Below are 18,817 nucleotides of genomic sequence, written 5' to 3' on the forward strand. Positions count from 1 at the left end.
GAAGACCAGAATTAAACGCAACATTTCAAAAGTGGCCTAATCAATGTTTTGTACAGCTGCAGCATGACCTCCCAACTCCTATATTCAATGCATTGACCAATAAAGGCAAGCATATAAAACACCTTCACTATCCTGTTTACCTGCGATTTCAATTTTCAAGGAACTATGAACCTGTATTCCAAGATCTCTTTATTCAGCAATATTCCCCAGGACTTTACCGTTAAGTGTATATGTTATGCCTGAATTGCCTTTCCAAAATACAGACCTCACATCTAAATTAAACTTATCTGCCACTCCTTGGCCCACCAGCCAAGCCAATAACAACCTGTTGTACTCTGAGGTTATCTTCTTGGTGTCATCTGCAAACTTAATACCATACCTCCTATGTTCACATCCAAATGATTTATATCAAAGACAAAAAGGAGTGGAACCAGCACCTGTGGTACACTACTGGTCAGGGGCCACCAGTCTGAAAAGCAACACTCCAACACCAACACCACCCTCTGTTCTCATACCTTCAAGCCAGTTCTATATCTAAATGGCTAGTTCTCCCCGTGTTCCATGTGATCTAACCTTACTAACCAGTCTACGGTGTGGAAGCTACAGAGGACTTTGGTTTGATATTAACTAAGGTAACATGGCTGTTTTCAGAAAGGAAGGATTGCAATGAAAATCAGTTTATAAAAATGGCAAGGTGAATCCTTGTGTTTGGGGTAAAGGAAGATCTTTAACAGAACAAGTCAGTTTGTTCAGTAATACTATTGATGCCTTAAGGAATGTACACTGCCTTAAGGAATTTAAATCTCCACAGCAAAATTGGTTTGAACATGTCCAACAAGGCAAATTAAGAGTAGTATTAGATTAAAGCAAGATGCTTACTTTGCCAATAGGAGGCAAAAGTCTTAGAATTAAGAAGATTTTAGAATTTAGCAAAGGATGGCAAGGCAATTGATAAAGGGAGAGGAAATAGCATATGAAGTAACCTAATAAGTAACATAAAATAGATTGTAAAAGCTACTGTAGGTATGCCAAGGAACTTTGGTCAATTTATACATAAATCACAAAGTTAATATAGAGTCAGCAAGCAGTTAGGGAAACAAAATGCTATGCTAGATTTTATTACGAAAGGATTGTGGTACAATGGTATTACACTGGATATTGTTGAGACTAAATAGTATGTGCAGTTATTATATCCTTAACTAAAGAAAGGTATACTTGCTTTGTAAGACACCTTTTTAATTCTCTCAATTGATGTGGATGTTGCTGGCTGGGCTAGCATTTATTGCCTATCTGTACTTGCTCTTGAGTAGGTGACGGTGAGCTGCCTTCTTAATTCACTGCTGTCTATTTGGTGTGGATCTATCCGCAATGCTGTTAGGGCGGGAGATCCAAGATTTTAACCCAGCAACACTGAAGGAACAGGAACTTACAGGTGGTGTTACCATGTATCTGCTGCCATACAATAGGACTATAATTAAATGGACTGATGTGCTGAGGAGTGGCAGATGGAGTTTAATTTAAATGTGAGGTGGTGCATTTTGGAAAGGCAAATCCGAGGAGGACTTAGACACGGAATGTTAGTTCCTGGGGAGTAGTGCCCAACAAAGAGATCTTTGTAGGATCATATTTCCTTGAAGGTGGGGTTGTAGGTAGACAGAGTAGTGAAGAAGGTGTTTAGTACGCTTGCCTTTCGTGGTCAGTGCATTGAGTATAGGAGTTGGAATGTCATTTTATAGCTGTACGGGACATTGTTTAGTCCACTTATGGAATACTGCATTCAATTCCAGTCTCCCTGCTTAGGGGAGGTGTTGTCAAACTTGAAAGGATTCAGAAGGTATTTACAAGGATGTTGCCAGGATTGGAGGATTTGAGCTATAGGGAGAGGCTGAATAGGTTGGGGCTATTTTCGCTGGAGAGTTAGAGGATGAAGGGTGACCTTTATAGATGTTTTTAAAATCATGAGAGGCATGGATAGGGTGAATAGCCAAGATCTTTTTTTCCCAACGTAGAGGAATCCAAAACTAGAGGGTGTAAGTTTAAAGTGAGAGGGGCAAGATTTAAAGGGGACTTAGGGGCAACCTTTTCACGCAGAGGATGGTGTGTGTGTGTGTGTGTGTGTATGGACTGAGCTGCCAGAGGAAGTGGTGGAACTGGTACAATTGCAATATTTTAAAGGCATCTGAATTGGTACATGATTAGGAAAAGTTTAGAGGGAGACGTCATATGCTATCAAATGGGACTTGATAGTATATTAGGATATCTGATAGGCATGGATGAGTTGGACTTAACTGTCTGTTTCCATGCTGTACAACTGTTACTATATTGTCCTTCATAGTAATGGTGGTGGGTTTAGATGTTGCTGTCCAAGGAGGCTTGGTGTAACAAATTTCACGAGGACAAGTCTTCCCATCCAGACATTACTCTGAGGGAGGATTGAGTTGATTTAGGCTTATTTCCTAGAATTTAAAAGAATGGGAGACAATTGCATGTAAAAGATACAAAAAGCTTACATTTTAACATGGCAGATGTAAGACAACCTCCCAGGGTGAAGAGACTAGAACTGGGTTCACAGTATTGGAATGAGGGGTCAACCATTTAGAATAGGATGAGGGCAATCTTCTGTATTTCAAAAATTTTGAATCGTTGAAATTCTCCAATCCAGGGAACTATTGCTATTCAGTTGTTGAGTATATTCAATACAGAGATTGATAAGATTTGTGGATGATAAAAGAATTTGAGGAATATGGGGCTAGGCATGAAGGTGACAAAAGTTAGGCACAATCTTGTTGAATAGAGGAGGTAGCTGGAAGAGCCAACTGACCTACTCCAACAATTGTGTTCTAATGGTCTAATCGTATACATGAAACTCAGTATCAGAATGGTTACACTTGTATTTCTCACCATTGAGGGAGTACTGTCCACTGGGATGAATCACAGTGACAACTTTCTTTGTGTATTTGTATTCAGTAATCAAAATCTTAAGAATCTTTCTTTTTATTTCCTTCAATATTCAACGAATTGTAATTTAGTTAGTTTTGTTTCAAATGCACATCATGGTATGTTGCTGAGCCATATCTACTGTGAAAGTTCTGTTTATTTTCTCGTTTAGAACATAGAACAGAACAGTACAGTTCAGGCCCTTCGACCCTTGATTTGTGCCAACCTTTTATCCTGCTCTAAGATCAAACTAACCTACATACCCTTCATTTTACTATCATCCATGTGCCTATCCAAGTGTCGCTTAAACATCCCTAATGAATCTGACTCTACTACCACTGCTAGCAGTGCATTTCACACACCCACCATTCTCTGTGTAAAGTACCTACCACTGACATTCCCCATAAACCTTCGTCCAATCACATTAAAATTATGCCCCCCCGTGATAGAAATTTCTACTGTGGGAAAATGTCTCTGGTTATCCACTCTATCTATGCCTCTCATTATACCTCTATCAAGTCATCTCTCGTCCTTCTTTGCTCCAATGAGAAAAGCCCAAACTCCCTCAAACTTTCTTCATAAGATATGCCCTCCAGTCCAAGCTGCATCCTGGTAAATCTCCTCTACACCCTCTCTGGAGCTTCCACATCCTTCTTACAACAAAGCTACCAGAACTGAACATAAAATTCCACGTGTGGTCTAATCACACTTGGAATAGGGCTGCAGCATAACTTTGCAGAGGTTATCTGCATTCACATTTGACCTTCCAAAATGAATCACTTCACTTTTCCAAATTGAACTCCACCTGCCACTTCTCAGCCCAGCTCTGCATTCTGTCAATGTCCCGTTGCAACCTACAACAGCCCTCAATACTATCCACAACTCCTCCAACCTTTGTCATTGGCAAATGTACTAACCCACCCTTCCACTTCCTCATTCAAGTAATTTGTTAAAATCAGAGAGCAGATCCACCAGAACAGATCCCTGCAGAACACCACTGGTCACTGAGCTCTAGGCTGAATACTTTCCATCAACTAGCACTCTGTCTTCTATGGGCCAGCCAATTCTGTATCCAGACAGTCAAATTTCCCTGTGTACCATGCCTCCTTACTTTCTGAATGAGCCTACCATGGGAAAACTTAGTAAACATCTTGTTAAAATCCATGTACACTACATTCATTTCTCTACCATCATCAATGTGTTTTGTCACATTCTCAGTTCAATTAGGCTTGTGAGACATGACCTGCCCCTCACAAAGCTATGCTGACCCTCTCTCTAATCAAGCTATGCTTTTCCAAATAATCATAGATGCTGTCTCTCAGAATCCTCCAATAATTTGCCCACCACCAACTTAACACTGACTGGACTGTAATTCCCAGGGTTATCCCTTGAACAAGGGAATAACATTTGGCACCCTCCAATCATCTGATACTACTCCAGTGGACAGTGAGGATGCAAAAATCATTGCCAAAGGCATAGCAATCTCTTTCCTCACTGGTCTGTAGTAATCTTGGGTATATCCCATCTGGCCTCGGGGACTTATCTATTGTCACATTTTTCAAAATTTCCAACACATTCTCCTCCTTAACATCAACCTGTGTGAGCGTATAGGCCTGTTACATGCTGTCTTTACAAATGACAAGGTCCCTCTCACTCATGAATACTGAAGCCAAGTATTCATTAAGGACCCCCCTACCTCCTGTAACTCCAGGCACAAGTTGCGTCCATTATCCCTGATCAGCCCTACCCTCACTCTGGCTATTTTCTTGTTCCTCACAAGTGTAGAACACCTTGGGGTTTTCCTTAATCCTACTTGCCGGGGTTTTTTCATGTCCTTTTCTAGCTCTTCTAAGTCCATCCTTCGGTTCCTTCCTGGCTACTTTAATCCTCTCGAGCCCTGTCTGATCCTTGCTTCTTCAACCGTAAGTAAGCTTCCCCCTTCCTCTTGACTAGATGTTCCACATCTCTTGTCATTCAAGGTTCGTTCACTCTATCATCTGTTCCTTGCCTCAATGGGACAAACCTTTTCAGCATTCACAGCAAGTGCTACCTAAACAGCCTCCACATTTGTCATGCATTTCCTTGAGAATATCTGTTCCCAATTTATGCTCCACAGTTCCTGTCTAATAGTATTGTAATTCCCTCCCCCCAATTAAATACTTTCCCATACCATCTGCTCCTATTCCTCTCCATAACCTATAGTAAAGGTCAGGGAGTTGTGATTGCTATCACCAAAATGCTCTCTCACCAACACATCTGACACCTGACCTGGTTCATTGCCAAGTATCAAATCCAATATGTCCTCGCCTCTAGTCGGCCTCTCGACATTGAGTCAGGAATCCTTCCTGGATGCACCTAATAAAGTCTGTACCATCCAAACTATTTGTACTAGATTAGATTAGATTACTTAGTGTGGAAACAGGCCGTTCGGCCCAAGTCCACACCGACCCTCCGAGGAGCAACCTACCCAGACCCCTATATGTACCACTTTGGGCAATTTAGCATGGCCAATTCACCTAACCTTCATATTTTTGGACTGTGGTTGGAAACCGGAGCACACTGAGGAAACCCATGCAGACACTGGGAGAATTTGCAAACTCCACACAGACTGTTGCCTTAGGTGGGAATTGAACCTGGGTCTCTGGTACTGTGAGGCAGCAGTGCTAACCACTGTGCCACCATACTAAGGAGGTTCCAATTTATATTAGGGAAATTAAAGTCACCCATGACAACAACCCTGTTACTTCTGCATCTTTCCAAGTTAGGTATTCAGGTGGTTTCAGGTAAGGTAGTTGCAAGAGTGCCATATTTGCTTGAGTGTCTAGCAACTGAGGTAGAGAATACTAGCTTGAGTTATCTTTGTTTTCCGATTGCATTAGGCCTCTTTTGAGTGTGATGAGGACAATGGCAGGTTTGGTTACTTCCCACAGCTGAGTAACTGATTTATTTCTTGGGCTGTAATATGAATTTATCCATGACACCATATAATTACTTCATACCTCAGCATAAGTTGCCATCTTGAGAAAAAATCTCAAGTGGAGATTGGGTGGGGATAAGATGACTTTCTTTTGTAGAGGCATAGAGTTACAGCATGGAAGCAGGCCCTTTGGCCCAACTTCCCCATGCTGCCCAGTTTTCACAATTTAAACTAGCTCTATTTGCCTGTATTTGGTCCACATCCCTCCATACCCATCCCGTCCATGTACCTGCCTACAATTTTGTCATTTACAAAACATTTACTCACTTCCACCACTGCCTCTGACAACCTGTTCCAGACACTCACCACCCTCTGTGTGAAAAGTTATTGCCCCTCTGGACCCTATTGTATCTCTCCCCTCTCGCCTTAAACCTCTGCCCTATAGTTTTAGACACCCCTCCCATCGGGAAAAGCTGTTGGCTATCTACCTTATCAATGCCTCTCATGATTTAATAGACCACTACAAGTTTACCCCTCTGTCTCCTACTTTCCAGGGAAAAGAGTCCCAGCTTTATCCAACCTCTCCATGTAACTCATCTTCCAGTCCAGGTAGTGTCCCAGTAAAACTTTTTCTAGTTTAATAGTCTCCTTTCTTTAGTAGGATGACCAGAGCTGCATGCAGAACTCCAAATGTGGCCTCACCAATACCTTGTACAGTTGCAACAAGGTCTCCCAACTCTGACCAATGAAAGCAACCAAGCTGTACGCTGCCTTCGCCACCCTGTCTACCTATGACTCCATTTTTGAAGAACTACGAACCTGTACCCCTGGAACTCTGTCTGTAGCACACCCCAGGGTCCTGCCATTGATTGTGTAAGTCCTGCTCTGATTTGCTTCACCAAAATGCAACATCTTTGCATTTATCTAAATTAAACTCCATCTTCCATTCCTCAGCCCACTAGCCCAGTTGATCAAGATCTCGCTGCATTCCCAGCTAACCTTCTTTACTGTCCACTACATCACCAATCATGGTATCATCAGTAAATTTACTCATCTAAATTCTCATCCAAAGCATTTAGATGAATGGTGAATGAGTGGACCCAGCACTAATCCCTGTGGCACACTGCTGGTCATAGACCTCCAATCTGAAAAACAATCCTGTACTATCACCCTCTGTCCTCCTACAGTCAAGCCAATTTGGTATCCAGTTGGCTAGCTCTCTCTAGATCCGGTGAGATTTGACCTTACTCAACAACCTACCATGCAGTACCTTGTCAGAGACCTTGCTAAAGTCCATGTAGATGATGTCTACCATACTGCCCTCATCCACGTTCTTGGTCGTTTCTTCAAAAGCTCAATCAAATTCATGGAACGCTATTTCCCATGCAAAAAGCCATGCTGATGATCCCAAATGAGTCTGTGCCTCTCCAAATGCCTGTAAATCCTGTGTCTCAGAATCCCTTTTAACAACGTACCCACAATGGACGTTAGGCTCACTGGTCTGTAGTTCCCAGGCGTTTTCCTGCAGCCTTTCTTAAATAATGGCACAACATTAGCCACCCTCCAGTCATCAAGCACTTCACCTGTGGCTGTCTATGATAACGGTGCACGGTGCCCTGAAATTTCCTCCCTAGATTCCCACAAAGTCCTAGGATACACTTCAATAGGTCCCAGGGATTTATCTACCGTAATGTGTTTTAAGACTTCCAGCATCTCTAATGTAATGTGGACATTCTTCAAGATATTACCACTTATTTCCTCACGTTCCCAGGCATCCATACCTTAATGGTAAATATTAACAAGAAATATTAATTTCGGATCTTGCCCATCTCTTCTGACTCCACGAATCATGTTGATTTTTAAGCGGCCCTATTCTCTCCCTAGTTACCCTATTACCCTTCATGTATTTGTATTCTCCTTTTATATTATTTGCCCAAGCCATCTCGTGTCCCCTTCAAGCCCTCCTGATTTTTCTCTTAAGCGTGCACCCGACGCCCTCTATACTCCTTTAGGAATTCACTTGATCCCAGCTGCCTACACGTTATATGCCGCCTCATTAACTCACTTTTGAAAGTGTCTCACTTAGCAGTCATCCCTTTGCCTGCAAACAGGCTGCCCTAATTTAGAACTTGATTTGTGGACCAGACCTGTCCTTTTCCATAGCTATTATAAAGCAGAAAATTAACTAGTTGTTTGGTCTTCCTTCTTAGAGTAATGTTCCATTTAGAGATCACCAGATCTTCACTGGTGTAATTTGGTGTTCAGATCCTAGAACTACAAACATTGCAACTGGTCTATTAACTTTGTGTGCTTAAATCCTTTACAAAATACTCAAAGAACATATTGAAATAATGCTGAATTTGTTAGTTTTTGATGCTTATCAGTTATATTTGAAGCTGTCAATTTTAAATAGTATATTGCACCACCACTCCCTCCCCAAAAAAAATGCCTTTGCTAAGATCTGCACATTATGGCCATGGCTTTTCATTTAACTTCAAAGTAATAGTTTAAAAAGACTTAGTGAGCAACTTGCTTTGCATTTTACAGCATGGATCCTAATGATCAGAAGTCTTTGGAGGGAATGCAAAAGATGGAGAAGGAAGAAAGTCAAACCGAGGCAGCACAAGAGGAGGATGTGGATGACATGGAAGGTAGTGGAGAGGAAGGGGACCTGGAGGGTAGTGATAGTGAAACTGCACAGTGGGCAGATCAAGAACAATGGTTTGGCATGCAGTGAGAGAAGCATTGAAATGCTCTCAAATAATGACTTTTTAAACACCTAACGGAATCCTTGTTTCTGCAATTACCCAGATGGGTTGAATTTTATAACTATAATCATTGATTCACAATAAAGGAAAACACATTGTCCAGAATCTTAACTTTTATTTCATAAGATATATTTGTACAGGGACTATATGTTTTGTACAAACTTAATTTTATTCCTTTACAAAAGCTCCTCCCACTCTCCATAATGCGAATCCAGATCACTCAACTGATAGTGCCATTAAACTGGGCACTGAAATATTCTTGGTGTTGTTTTGCTTATAATTTACACATTTCATTTTGAGAATCTTCTTTCAAATTAATGAATTCAGCAAAGTGAGCCTTTTTTGTTTTGGCAAAGGGATTACATAAATTCAAAACAAGGCTCTGAATGTTGAAATACTAATACTTCCATTCAAGAAAGCTTTAAAATTTAGTCTGCATGGCCAAGTAAGGGACGTTTGAAATAAAAAAAAAGTGAATCCCGAAACTAAATTTTAAACAGCAATTGATGGGGTTTTTTTATATCAAAGCTGTTCAGAGATTTAAAATGTTGACTGCCTTCACTTTTGTTTTGTGTTCTCTCTTTGAGGCATTCCCTATTGTCACTTTTTTTTTCATGACCACATGAATACATTTTCAGCTACTAAGTTCCCAGTTGTTACTTGTTTGATTTTTACATTGCATCATTATGCAAGATTTACTTGAACATGTTTTTACTATTTGTTACTAGCTAGTTATTGTGTATGCAAATTAAATTTTGGACATTGCTGTATCGAAATTCACTGGACATCCTGGGTAGTATAACTTATTATTTCTATTCAATCTTTTTGATAGCTGTGATGTTTTGTGTGTATTCACCAGCCAGTTCTTGCAAGAACATAACATTTTTGATACCTCTGTGTATTTTGTAAAGTATGTGAGGTGGAATAAAATTTTGCTGTACTAATTAAAATGTATACAATGTATACATGGCAGTTATGAGCACCATTGTGTATGAAATGCATGTATTTTTCCTTTAAATAAAAATAATGTAATTATTAAGTTGTCATTTTGTGGTCAAAGTTAATTACATGCTTGTGTGTGAAATTATATGATTGGAAGTCTTGCTTTGTGTGTGAATCAGCATCTGTGGGGAAAACCTACATCACCTAAACCTGAAGTCTCCATCTTCAGTTTTCTTAAATATAGACAATAAATTTTCTTACCAACTAAGAACAACAGTTGGAGTCCAGCCTGCTAACCATGTTTACTGTACTCCCTCAATTGACCTCCCCAAAATGTATACTCCTCTTTGATAATTTATTTTAAGCAATTGCTGATGCAATGTGTTTTTGCTGACATATAATTGTTCAGATCAGATGTCATACCTATGCTTCAACAGGATGTTTATATGTAGGGTGTACCAGAACTGAGTCACACATTCACAGTTAATGGAGAGTTGCAAGCAGCAGGAAAAAAATATTTAAAATTCAAGTTTTTAAATATAATTAAAACTGTTAATTATGGAATTTTCTTTTAAAATGCAGTCCTTCTGCTAAGTGTTCAGTGTAATACCCCCAGTTCCTGAATTTCCAACTGCCCTCACCTTGGTCTCTGCATTTTCTCTCCCTTAGTCACTCCTGTTGTCTACTCAGCATATTCCTCCATTTATCTAATCAAGCTCCTGATTGCCTGGTTTCCCTTCTAATACTATTTCATCCTGAGAATATTCCTATTTCCTTCAAAGCTGGAGTTAATCTCTTACTTCTGCAGAAACCCATGAAAATATTTTTCACTGCACCTGCAGCCCTATATGAAGTCACCCCATTTTAAGTTGTTTCACTTTCACATTGCATTGAGCCCTTGTAACTGACCATTGAGTTTTATTTCAATGTCTCATGATCAGTCATGTGACCTGATTGGTACCATTTTGAAAGGGTATCACCTCCTCCCTGACTGCTCCCAACCTTCCTACTGTCAACCACTTTCTTATCACCACTCTACAGCTTGTGGGTTTCCTCTGCAGCAGTATAATTCAAAGTTATTCTGGATGGGACTGGAAAGGAACAGCAAAAGTGGCAAAGTTGAGGATTGAGAGAGCTGGAGGATCCAGAAGCCAAAAAGATGGTAAGCATGAGAAGTGCAGAAAAATGGGAAATGTAAAATGTGTTTAAAATATAAAATAACTACAAGTTATAGCAATTCAACGATCTAAAATATTTCGGCTTGTAGTCTGAGATGTTAATGTTTTCTGACAAGAACATCTTGCAGCACTTAATTGTAACCATTGTTTCATTTCAAAGTTGCACATTTTAGGATTGCAATGTTAGGTGTTACTTCTTGCTCTCAGGAGTGCCAAAATATATTTCCTCTTTAATCATGCTCTTTATTCAAGTTTTAATATGATTTTAGTCAATGTATAGTAATGTGATAGTGTAATGTTACACTTATTATTACAGAGACACAATCACTAACTATTGTTACATTCCATGGAGCTTTTGCTCATTTGCAAATCAATTCACTTTGTAATTTTTCACTTGTGCTTACCCATAGGAGCTGCTTTTTCTTGGTTCCACTCCTGATTGAAATATGTTCAGGATGTTTTTGAACATGGCTGAGAAGAACTGATTTAGTACTTGGACTGAAGAGACTCTTTATGATTGCATCAGATGGGCTGAGTTTATTCATTTGGCCTATAGTCATTAACTATCCAAATCCAGACCACACAAAGTGCATTTGTTCAAGGTTCCCCTCAATGACTGACACATATGAAGCATTATCAACATACACTACAGAAATAAAGCATAGGAATCTTTTATAAACATTGGGGAAAGTAAACAAAAGTAGGAAGTTTACACCAGGAATAAGTTTTCACCAATGGTGCAATTAGAGGATTATATTTTCAGTACAGTCTATTCCAGTTGCTGAAAATATTAGTTTTTATCATTCTTAAATGTCAACTTTTCTTTCCATTAAAAGAAATTCCTAGATGTATTTTAGAGTGGTAACCTGTTAAACACATTTTTAGTTTTAATAGTTCTATCGCCACAATTAAATGGTTAATGTCTTGATTCCCACCTGTCATTAATTTAAAACCACTGAAAAATTACATTGTTTCATTAGTGTTTGCATACTATAATGTATTTAAGATGTGCTCGCTAGTGCAATTTGAAGAGATTCCACAAGTAGCAAGCAATTTACCACAGTGAAATTTAGCCATAGAGGTTAAAGGATTTCAGGTGATCATGTTATCTTCCCTGTTTCTCTTCAAGTAAATGTCATTGTTTTATAGAGGATGTGCATAATCCAAACAGCTGAGGCCAGAGTTTGAAGTATTCTCTGAAAGAGGGTATCTCAAAAATTGTAGCACACTTGTAGCTTTAAGTCACATAACCCAAGTTAAAATTTTCTGACATTAATACTATTTAGACTTTGTTTTACAAATATGATGTTTCTGTAACTTTATCAATAGTGTCCAGTTTCTTCTATTTGTGAGATTAATGCTTTTAAGGTGCATTACAGTAAGTGGAGAAATTTTGAAATTGATTCTCAATTTCTCCGCTGTGGAAGTGACACCCACAAGATTGTTTTGGAAATCAGTGGTAGTATTTCAAGCCTTATTATCTGATGCCTGTTGTATTACATCAATTAATTTTCTTAAATAGATTGATGTTAAAATCAAGCATTTTTAGCTAAACTGTATTTGAAATGGAGTTAATATAATATTTTTCAGTAGAATAAGATGAAGTCTAAGGCCATTTCTGAATTCAATGATTGGCTATTTGGAAGATCACACTTCTAAAACATTGTGCAGTACCAAAATTTAAGTCTCTAGAGACTAGAAGGATTTAATCTCTCAACATAGTAGCTCACTTCATTTCATTTTAGATGTGTTTCTGCATTAAACTCAACTTTGGTAGAAGACAATCTGCAAATAATCATTTTAAAGCACATTAAAGATGTAACAAAATGATGCCTGGTATAATATAGTGGGTTATTGTTCATGTTTAGTAGGTCCCTTGTGCAGTGGTATTGTCTCTACCTCTAGGCTAGAATATTTGCATGGAATATACTTACTCTCTGCAACTGAGCAACAAAAAAATACTAACTTGAATTCTTGCACTAAACTTGCTACTTACTCAGTTGTCAATTTTTAATTTCTGCAGGGGTTGTGGGGGTGGTAGGGAAGATAGATGGTCACTTATATCTGTCCTTTGATTTGCTGATGTGAAACCAGCACTCAGTTTGAAAGTTAGGGACAGCAGTGAAAAGTACGTGGTCACTCAAGCGCACGGAACAAGATTGAGCTCCTCTCATTCAAAGCCCCATTTTGTATTCTAAGGACGGAGGTTGGTTCACTATTAGAACCACGTAGCAGGGAGGTGGTGAGGGTGAGAAGTGAACTACAATGGTAGGACTGAAGCAAGAGGCAACGTGGAAAGCTCAGGAGAAAGGAGTTGTGGTTGGTGTGAAGAATTCTGTCTCAAATCTGTGCATTCTATTGTACAATCACTGGTTAACTTGAACCATGTACATAGAAAGCTAGGTCAACCGGCATGATCTCATGATGCAGAGGTTCTGAATAGCGAGACCTCTTTAGTGAGAGATGTATACTATGCCATGAACAAATTACTACTTTGCAAAATCCTCAATCTGTTAAACCTAACACCCTAATAACAAATTTACAAAGATATTTGCAAGAGGTGGAGAAACAAGTTAACAGTTCCTGAAGGAGGGGAAAATTAAAGACTGCACATTATAGTGCCAACAAGGGAAGGACAGTGCAGGAAATAGGATTGCTCCAAGTTTTGTTTGACTCACAAATGAAGGGCATCTTCCAGAACAATACCTCTATACCCCAGGGCTATGGCAAAAGGGAAGATGACACCAGGGATAAAGCAGATGAACTTCTAGTTTTGGACTCTCCCCACCCCCAGAGAAAAGACTTTGTCTATTTATCCTATCCATGTCCCTCATGATTTTATAAACCTTGAGGTCACTCCTCAGCCTTTAATGCTCCATGGAAAACAGCCCTAGCCTATTCAACGTCTCCCAATAGCGCAACATCCTTTTAAATCTTCTCTGAACCCTTTCAAGTTTCACAACATCGTTCCACTGGGAAGGAGACCAAAATTGCATGCAATATTCCAAAAGCTGCCCAACCAATGTCCTGTACAGCCGTAACGTGACCTGCCAACTCCTATACTCAATACTCTGACCAATAAAGGAAAGTATACCAAACACCTTCCTCACTATCCTATCTACCTGCGACTCTACTTTCAAGGAGCTATGAACCTGCACTCCCAGTGACTGGCCAACCTGTTGCTCGTTATGGAGCCCCAATCTTTTAAAGGCTTTTGGCTGATCAGATTTTACAAGGAGACTTGTGTTGATTAGGTACAACACAAATTTGTTGTTGACTGCTATTCACCCTGGGGTTGATTGTGGTAGAATAGTGAAAAGCAATCCCCTTCTTGGTTTCAGACTGACCCAATCATTTTTCTTGGATGGGGTATGACAACACAATGGCTTTAAAGAGGTGTATTTTGTCCTTTTTTCTAAGAAAAGGCATGGTTGAGACAGTTGAGTAGTCTGCTACAAGCCAGTAAACAGACAACTGAAGGCACCTTGGGGTTTTTCTTTCAAAACAACAGTTGAAACAATTGCAGCATAATGGGGTAGGGTGTTTAGTATAAATAAGGTAGGTCCACAATATTACATTTAATGGCAAGTAAATGAAGCAGCATAATTTGAAAGGTGAGCGAAAACACATTTAGCTGACATTTTAAGTCATCATATAAATGCAAATGAACCAAATGCAAATAAAACAGAACTGCAGATGCTGGAGATCTGAAACAAAAACAAATTACTGAGTAACTTAGGTCTGGTGGCAGCTGCAATGAAAAACAGAACTAACAATGACCTATTGTCACAAATGATCAGAACCACACAACTCTGTAGCACTGAATTAGAGGAAAAAAGCTAATAAAATATAAAGTCACTTAATATTGTAAGAAACCACATTTTTTGATTCCAATTTATAGTCAAAAAAGTAAGTCAGACATAGCTATATAAGTAAAATACAAAGAGTATAGATGACTGTCCTTTTTGAAGCAGAGAAGTTGTTACATTGAGACAATGATGCCAGGAGTCTTTGAGTTAACAAAAAACGACCTGGAAACAGCTCTTGGATGGATCCACACAGTTTGATACAGATTGGAGAAAACAGTGAAGCCAGAAACATCAATGACAAAAACATCCAGAGACTCAAAGATTCTACAAGACCTAGGTCCAACCAGTTAACTACTGGATTAAATGAGGTGTATCACTCTTCATAGAACAGTGCAGCACAGTACAGACCCTTCAGATCTCAAGGTTGTGCCAACCTTTCATCCTAAGATCAAACCAATCATCCATGTGCCTAACCAAAAGTCACTTAAAAGTCCCTAATGTATCTGACTCTACTACCACTGCTGGCAATGCATTTCACGCATTCATCACATTCTGTATAAAGAACCTGCCTCCGACATCTCCCCTAAACCTTCCTCCAATTACCTTGAAATGACGCACCCTCATGATAGCCATTTTCGCCCTGGGAAACAGACTAATTATTCACTATCTACGCATACCATCTACTGAGGCACCTCTCCTCCTCCTCCGCTCCAATGAGAAAAGTTGAGGGAGCTTGGCCTTTCTTCATCAGACATGCCCTCCAGACCAGGCAGCATCCTGGTAAATCTCCTCTGCGCCCTCTCTAAAGCTTCCACATCTTTCCTATAAATGAGGCGACCACAGCTGAACACACTACTCCAAGTGTGTTGTAACCAAGGCTTTATAGAGCTGCAGCATAACCTGGCAACTCAAACTTAATCCCCCTAATGAAAGTCACCACACCATATGCTTTCTTAACAAGCCTATCAACCTGGGTGACAACTTTGTGGGATCTATGGATGTGGATGTCAAAATCTGTTCCTCCACACTGCCAAGAATCCTGCCTTTAATCTCAATCTGCATTCAAATTCGACCTTCCAAAATGAATCACATCAAACTTTTCCAGATTGAACTTCATCTGTTACTTCTCAGCCCAGCTCTGCATCCTGTCAATGTCCCGTTGCAATCTACAACAGCCCTCCACACTATCCAAATTCCATCAACCTTTGTGTCATCAGCAAACTTACTAACTCAACCTTCCATTTCCTCATCCAAGTCATTTATAAAAATTAGAAGAGATCCCAGAACAGATCCCTGCAAAACACCACTGGTCACCACTGGTCACCAAGCTCCAGGCTGAATATTTTCCATCAACTGTCTTTGGGCTAGGCAATTCTGCATCCAGACAGCCAAATTTCCCTGTATCCATGCTTCTTTACTTTATGGTTAAGTCTACATGGGAATCTTATCACACGCCCTGTTAAAATGCGTATACACCACATCCACTGCTTTACCTTCAATGTGTTTGTCACATTCTCAAAGATTTCAATAAGGCTTGTAAGGCATGACCTGCCCCTCACAAAGCCAGGCTGATGATCTCAAATCAAACTATGCTTTTCCAATTAATCACAAATCCTGCCTCTCTGAATCCTCTCCAATAATTTGGCCATCGACGTAAGGCTAGCTGGTCTGTAATTTCCAGGGTTGTTCTTATTCCCTTTTTTGAACAAGGGAATAGCATTTGTCACCCTCCACTCATCTGGTACTACTCCAGTGGACAGTGAGGGACGTAAAGATCACCAAAGGTGCAGCAATCTCTTCCCTCACTTCCAGTAGAAACCTTGGGTATATCCTGTTTGGCCCAGGGACTTATCGATCCTCACGTTTTTCAAAATTTCCAACATATCCTTCTTATCAACAATCTGTTTGAGCCTATCAGCCTGTCCTCACAAATGACATGGTCCCTCTCACTAGTGAATACTGTAACAAAATATTCATTAAGGACCTACTGACTCCAGGCACAAATTCCTTCCACTATCCCTGATCAGCCCTACCCTCATTCTGGCCATCCTCTTGTTCAAGTGTAGAACACCTTGGGGTTTTGCTTAATCCTACTTGCCACAGCTTTCTCATGCCCCCTTCTACCTGCAAGTCTTTTCTTCAGTTCCTTCCTGGTTACCTTGTAACCTTCTAGAGCCCTGTCTGATCCCCACTTCCTCAACCTTAAATAAACTTTCTTCTTCCTCTTGAATAACATTCAAGGTTCCTTCACTCTACCATCCCTTCTATGCCTCCCTCGAAGTGCTCCCTAAAACAACCTCCACATATCTGGCATCTGAGAATATCTGTTCTCAATTTATGCTCCACAGTTCCTGTCTAATAGCATTTTAATTCCCTCTCCCCCAATTCAAATACTTTCCCATACCATCTGCTCCTATCCTTCGCCATGACTGTAGTAAAATGTCAGGGAGTAGTGATCATTATCACTAAAATGCTCTCTCACCAAGACATCTGACACCTAACCTGGTTAGTTGTCAAGCACCAAATCTAATATGGCCACCCCACCAGTCAGCTTACCTACATATTGAGTCAAGAGTAATTCCTGGACACACCTGAAGTCTGCTCCATCCAAACTATTTGCACGGAGAAGGTTCCAATCAATGTTAGGGAAGTTGAAGTCACCCATGAGAATAACCCTTTTACTTCTGCACCTTTCCAAAATCTGCCTTCTGACTTGCTCCTGTGTCTCTGTTGCATTTGGGGAGGGGGTGTATAATAAACTCCCAATAAAGTGACTGCTCCTTTCTGGTTTTTGACTTCCATCCATAATGACCTCCCTCCTTCAGCAGTGATGCTATCCCTGATTAGCAATGACACTTCCCCCAATCTTATCTCCCTCCCTATTCCTTTTGAAACATCGAAACCCTATAACATCCAAACATTCCTGCCCCCATGATATCCAAGTGTCTGTAATGGCCTCAATATCATACCTCCAAGTACTGATTCATGCTCAAAGTTCATCACCCTTATTCCTGACCCTTCTTGCGTTACAATAGACACTTCAACCCATCACACTGACTGCAACTTTGCCCTATCAACTGTCTATCCATCCTCAGACTCTCTGCCTGTTCACCAGCTGCCCCATCCGCTGATCCATAGCTCTGGTTCCCATCCCTTGCCAAACTAGCTTAAACCCTCCTGAGAGGCTCTAGCAAATCGCCACCCAGGATATTTGTGCCCTCCAGTTCAGGTGTAACCCATCCTCCTGTACAGGTCCCATCTTTCCCAGAAATAAATCCCAATGATCCACATATCTGAAGCCCTCCCTCCTACAGCAGCTCTGCAGCCAAGTGTTCAGCTGCACGCTATTCCTAGCCTCACTAGCCTGTGGCACCGGTAGCAATTCTGAGATTACTACTTTGCTCATCCTACCTTTTAGCTTCATCCATTTTCCTAACTATATCATTGGTACCGATGTGTACAATGACTCCTGGCTGCTCACCTTCCCACTTAAGAATCCTTAGACTATCAGACATCCCTGACCCTGGTACCCAGAAGGCAACATACCATCCAGAAGTCTTGCTCATGACCACAGAATCTCCCATCTGCCAGAGACCTGGTCACTGTGGCTTTTCCCGGGCATGTCCAAATTAGTATACTTATTGAGGGGAACGATCACAGGGAATCCCCACACTGACCACCTATTCCCTTCTCCTGACAGTCACTCAGCTACCTTTATCCTGTAACTTAAGTGTGACTACATCCTTATAACCCCTATTACCCCCTCAGCTTCCTAAATGATCCAAAGCTCATCCAGCTCCAGCTCCCTAACGCAGTCTTCAGAAATCATGTTAGGATTGCTAAAATCAAAAGGATTGCGAAAAGTAACTCATGATCTAGATTTCTGAACTGCAGAATTTGTTGCCCGATCTTTCCCCACTGCCAGTCTTATTTGTGAATGTATGCACACATTTGGGATTTTTAAAAAAATGTTCAGTACAATTTAAATTGCATAAAAGATGACTATTTATTGTGAACAGATTTGAGTTATTTTCCAGTTAACCTGGTCCAAATGGCTTCTGTCCTGACTAGCAGTCAGTTAGGCAAATGATCATCTCAGTGGTTTAATTAGTTATTTAACATGTGGTTTTGAAATAGTGAAGCTCGATTATTGCTGCACTCTTCCCAATTAAGTTTAACCATACATTGGGTCTATATTTTATACTTCCCTTTAATTAAAGTATTCTCTCTTGCAATGTTTTCCAGTGATTTCAGCCCAAGTCTTTG

General features: G+C 40.2%; 1 protein-coding gene across 3 annotated transcripts in view; it reads left to right on the plus strand.

Moving 5' to 3' along the window:
* The window catches only part of anapc7 (anaphase promoting complex subunit 7), a 50,194-nt gene extending 40,528 nt beyond the window's left edge, over positions 1–9,666 (plus strand). For 2 of the 3 annotated variants that reach the window (XM_043715695.1, XM_043715696.1), the window contains one exon: positions 8,402–9,666. In XM_043715695.1, coding sequence (XP_043571630.1) covers positions 8,402–8,591 — 190 coding nt within the window. In that variant the 3' untranslated portion in view covers positions 8,592–9,666. Of the gene's footprint in view, positions 1–6,512; positions 6,728–8,401 lie in introns of all 3 variants that reach the window. The other variant, XR_006315383.1, reaches the window with a different exon arrangement.
* The last annotated feature ends 9,151 nt before the right edge of the window (positions 9,667–18,817 follow it).

This window comes from Chiloscyllium plagiosum, chromosome 25 (genome assembly GCF_004010195.1).
Source record: "Chiloscyllium plagiosum isolate BGI_BamShark_2017 chromosome 25, ASM401019v2, whole genome shotgun sequence".
NCBI classification, from domain to species: Eukaryota; Metazoa; Chordata; class Chondrichthyes; order Orectolobiformes; family Hemiscylliidae; genus Chiloscyllium; species Chiloscyllium plagiosum.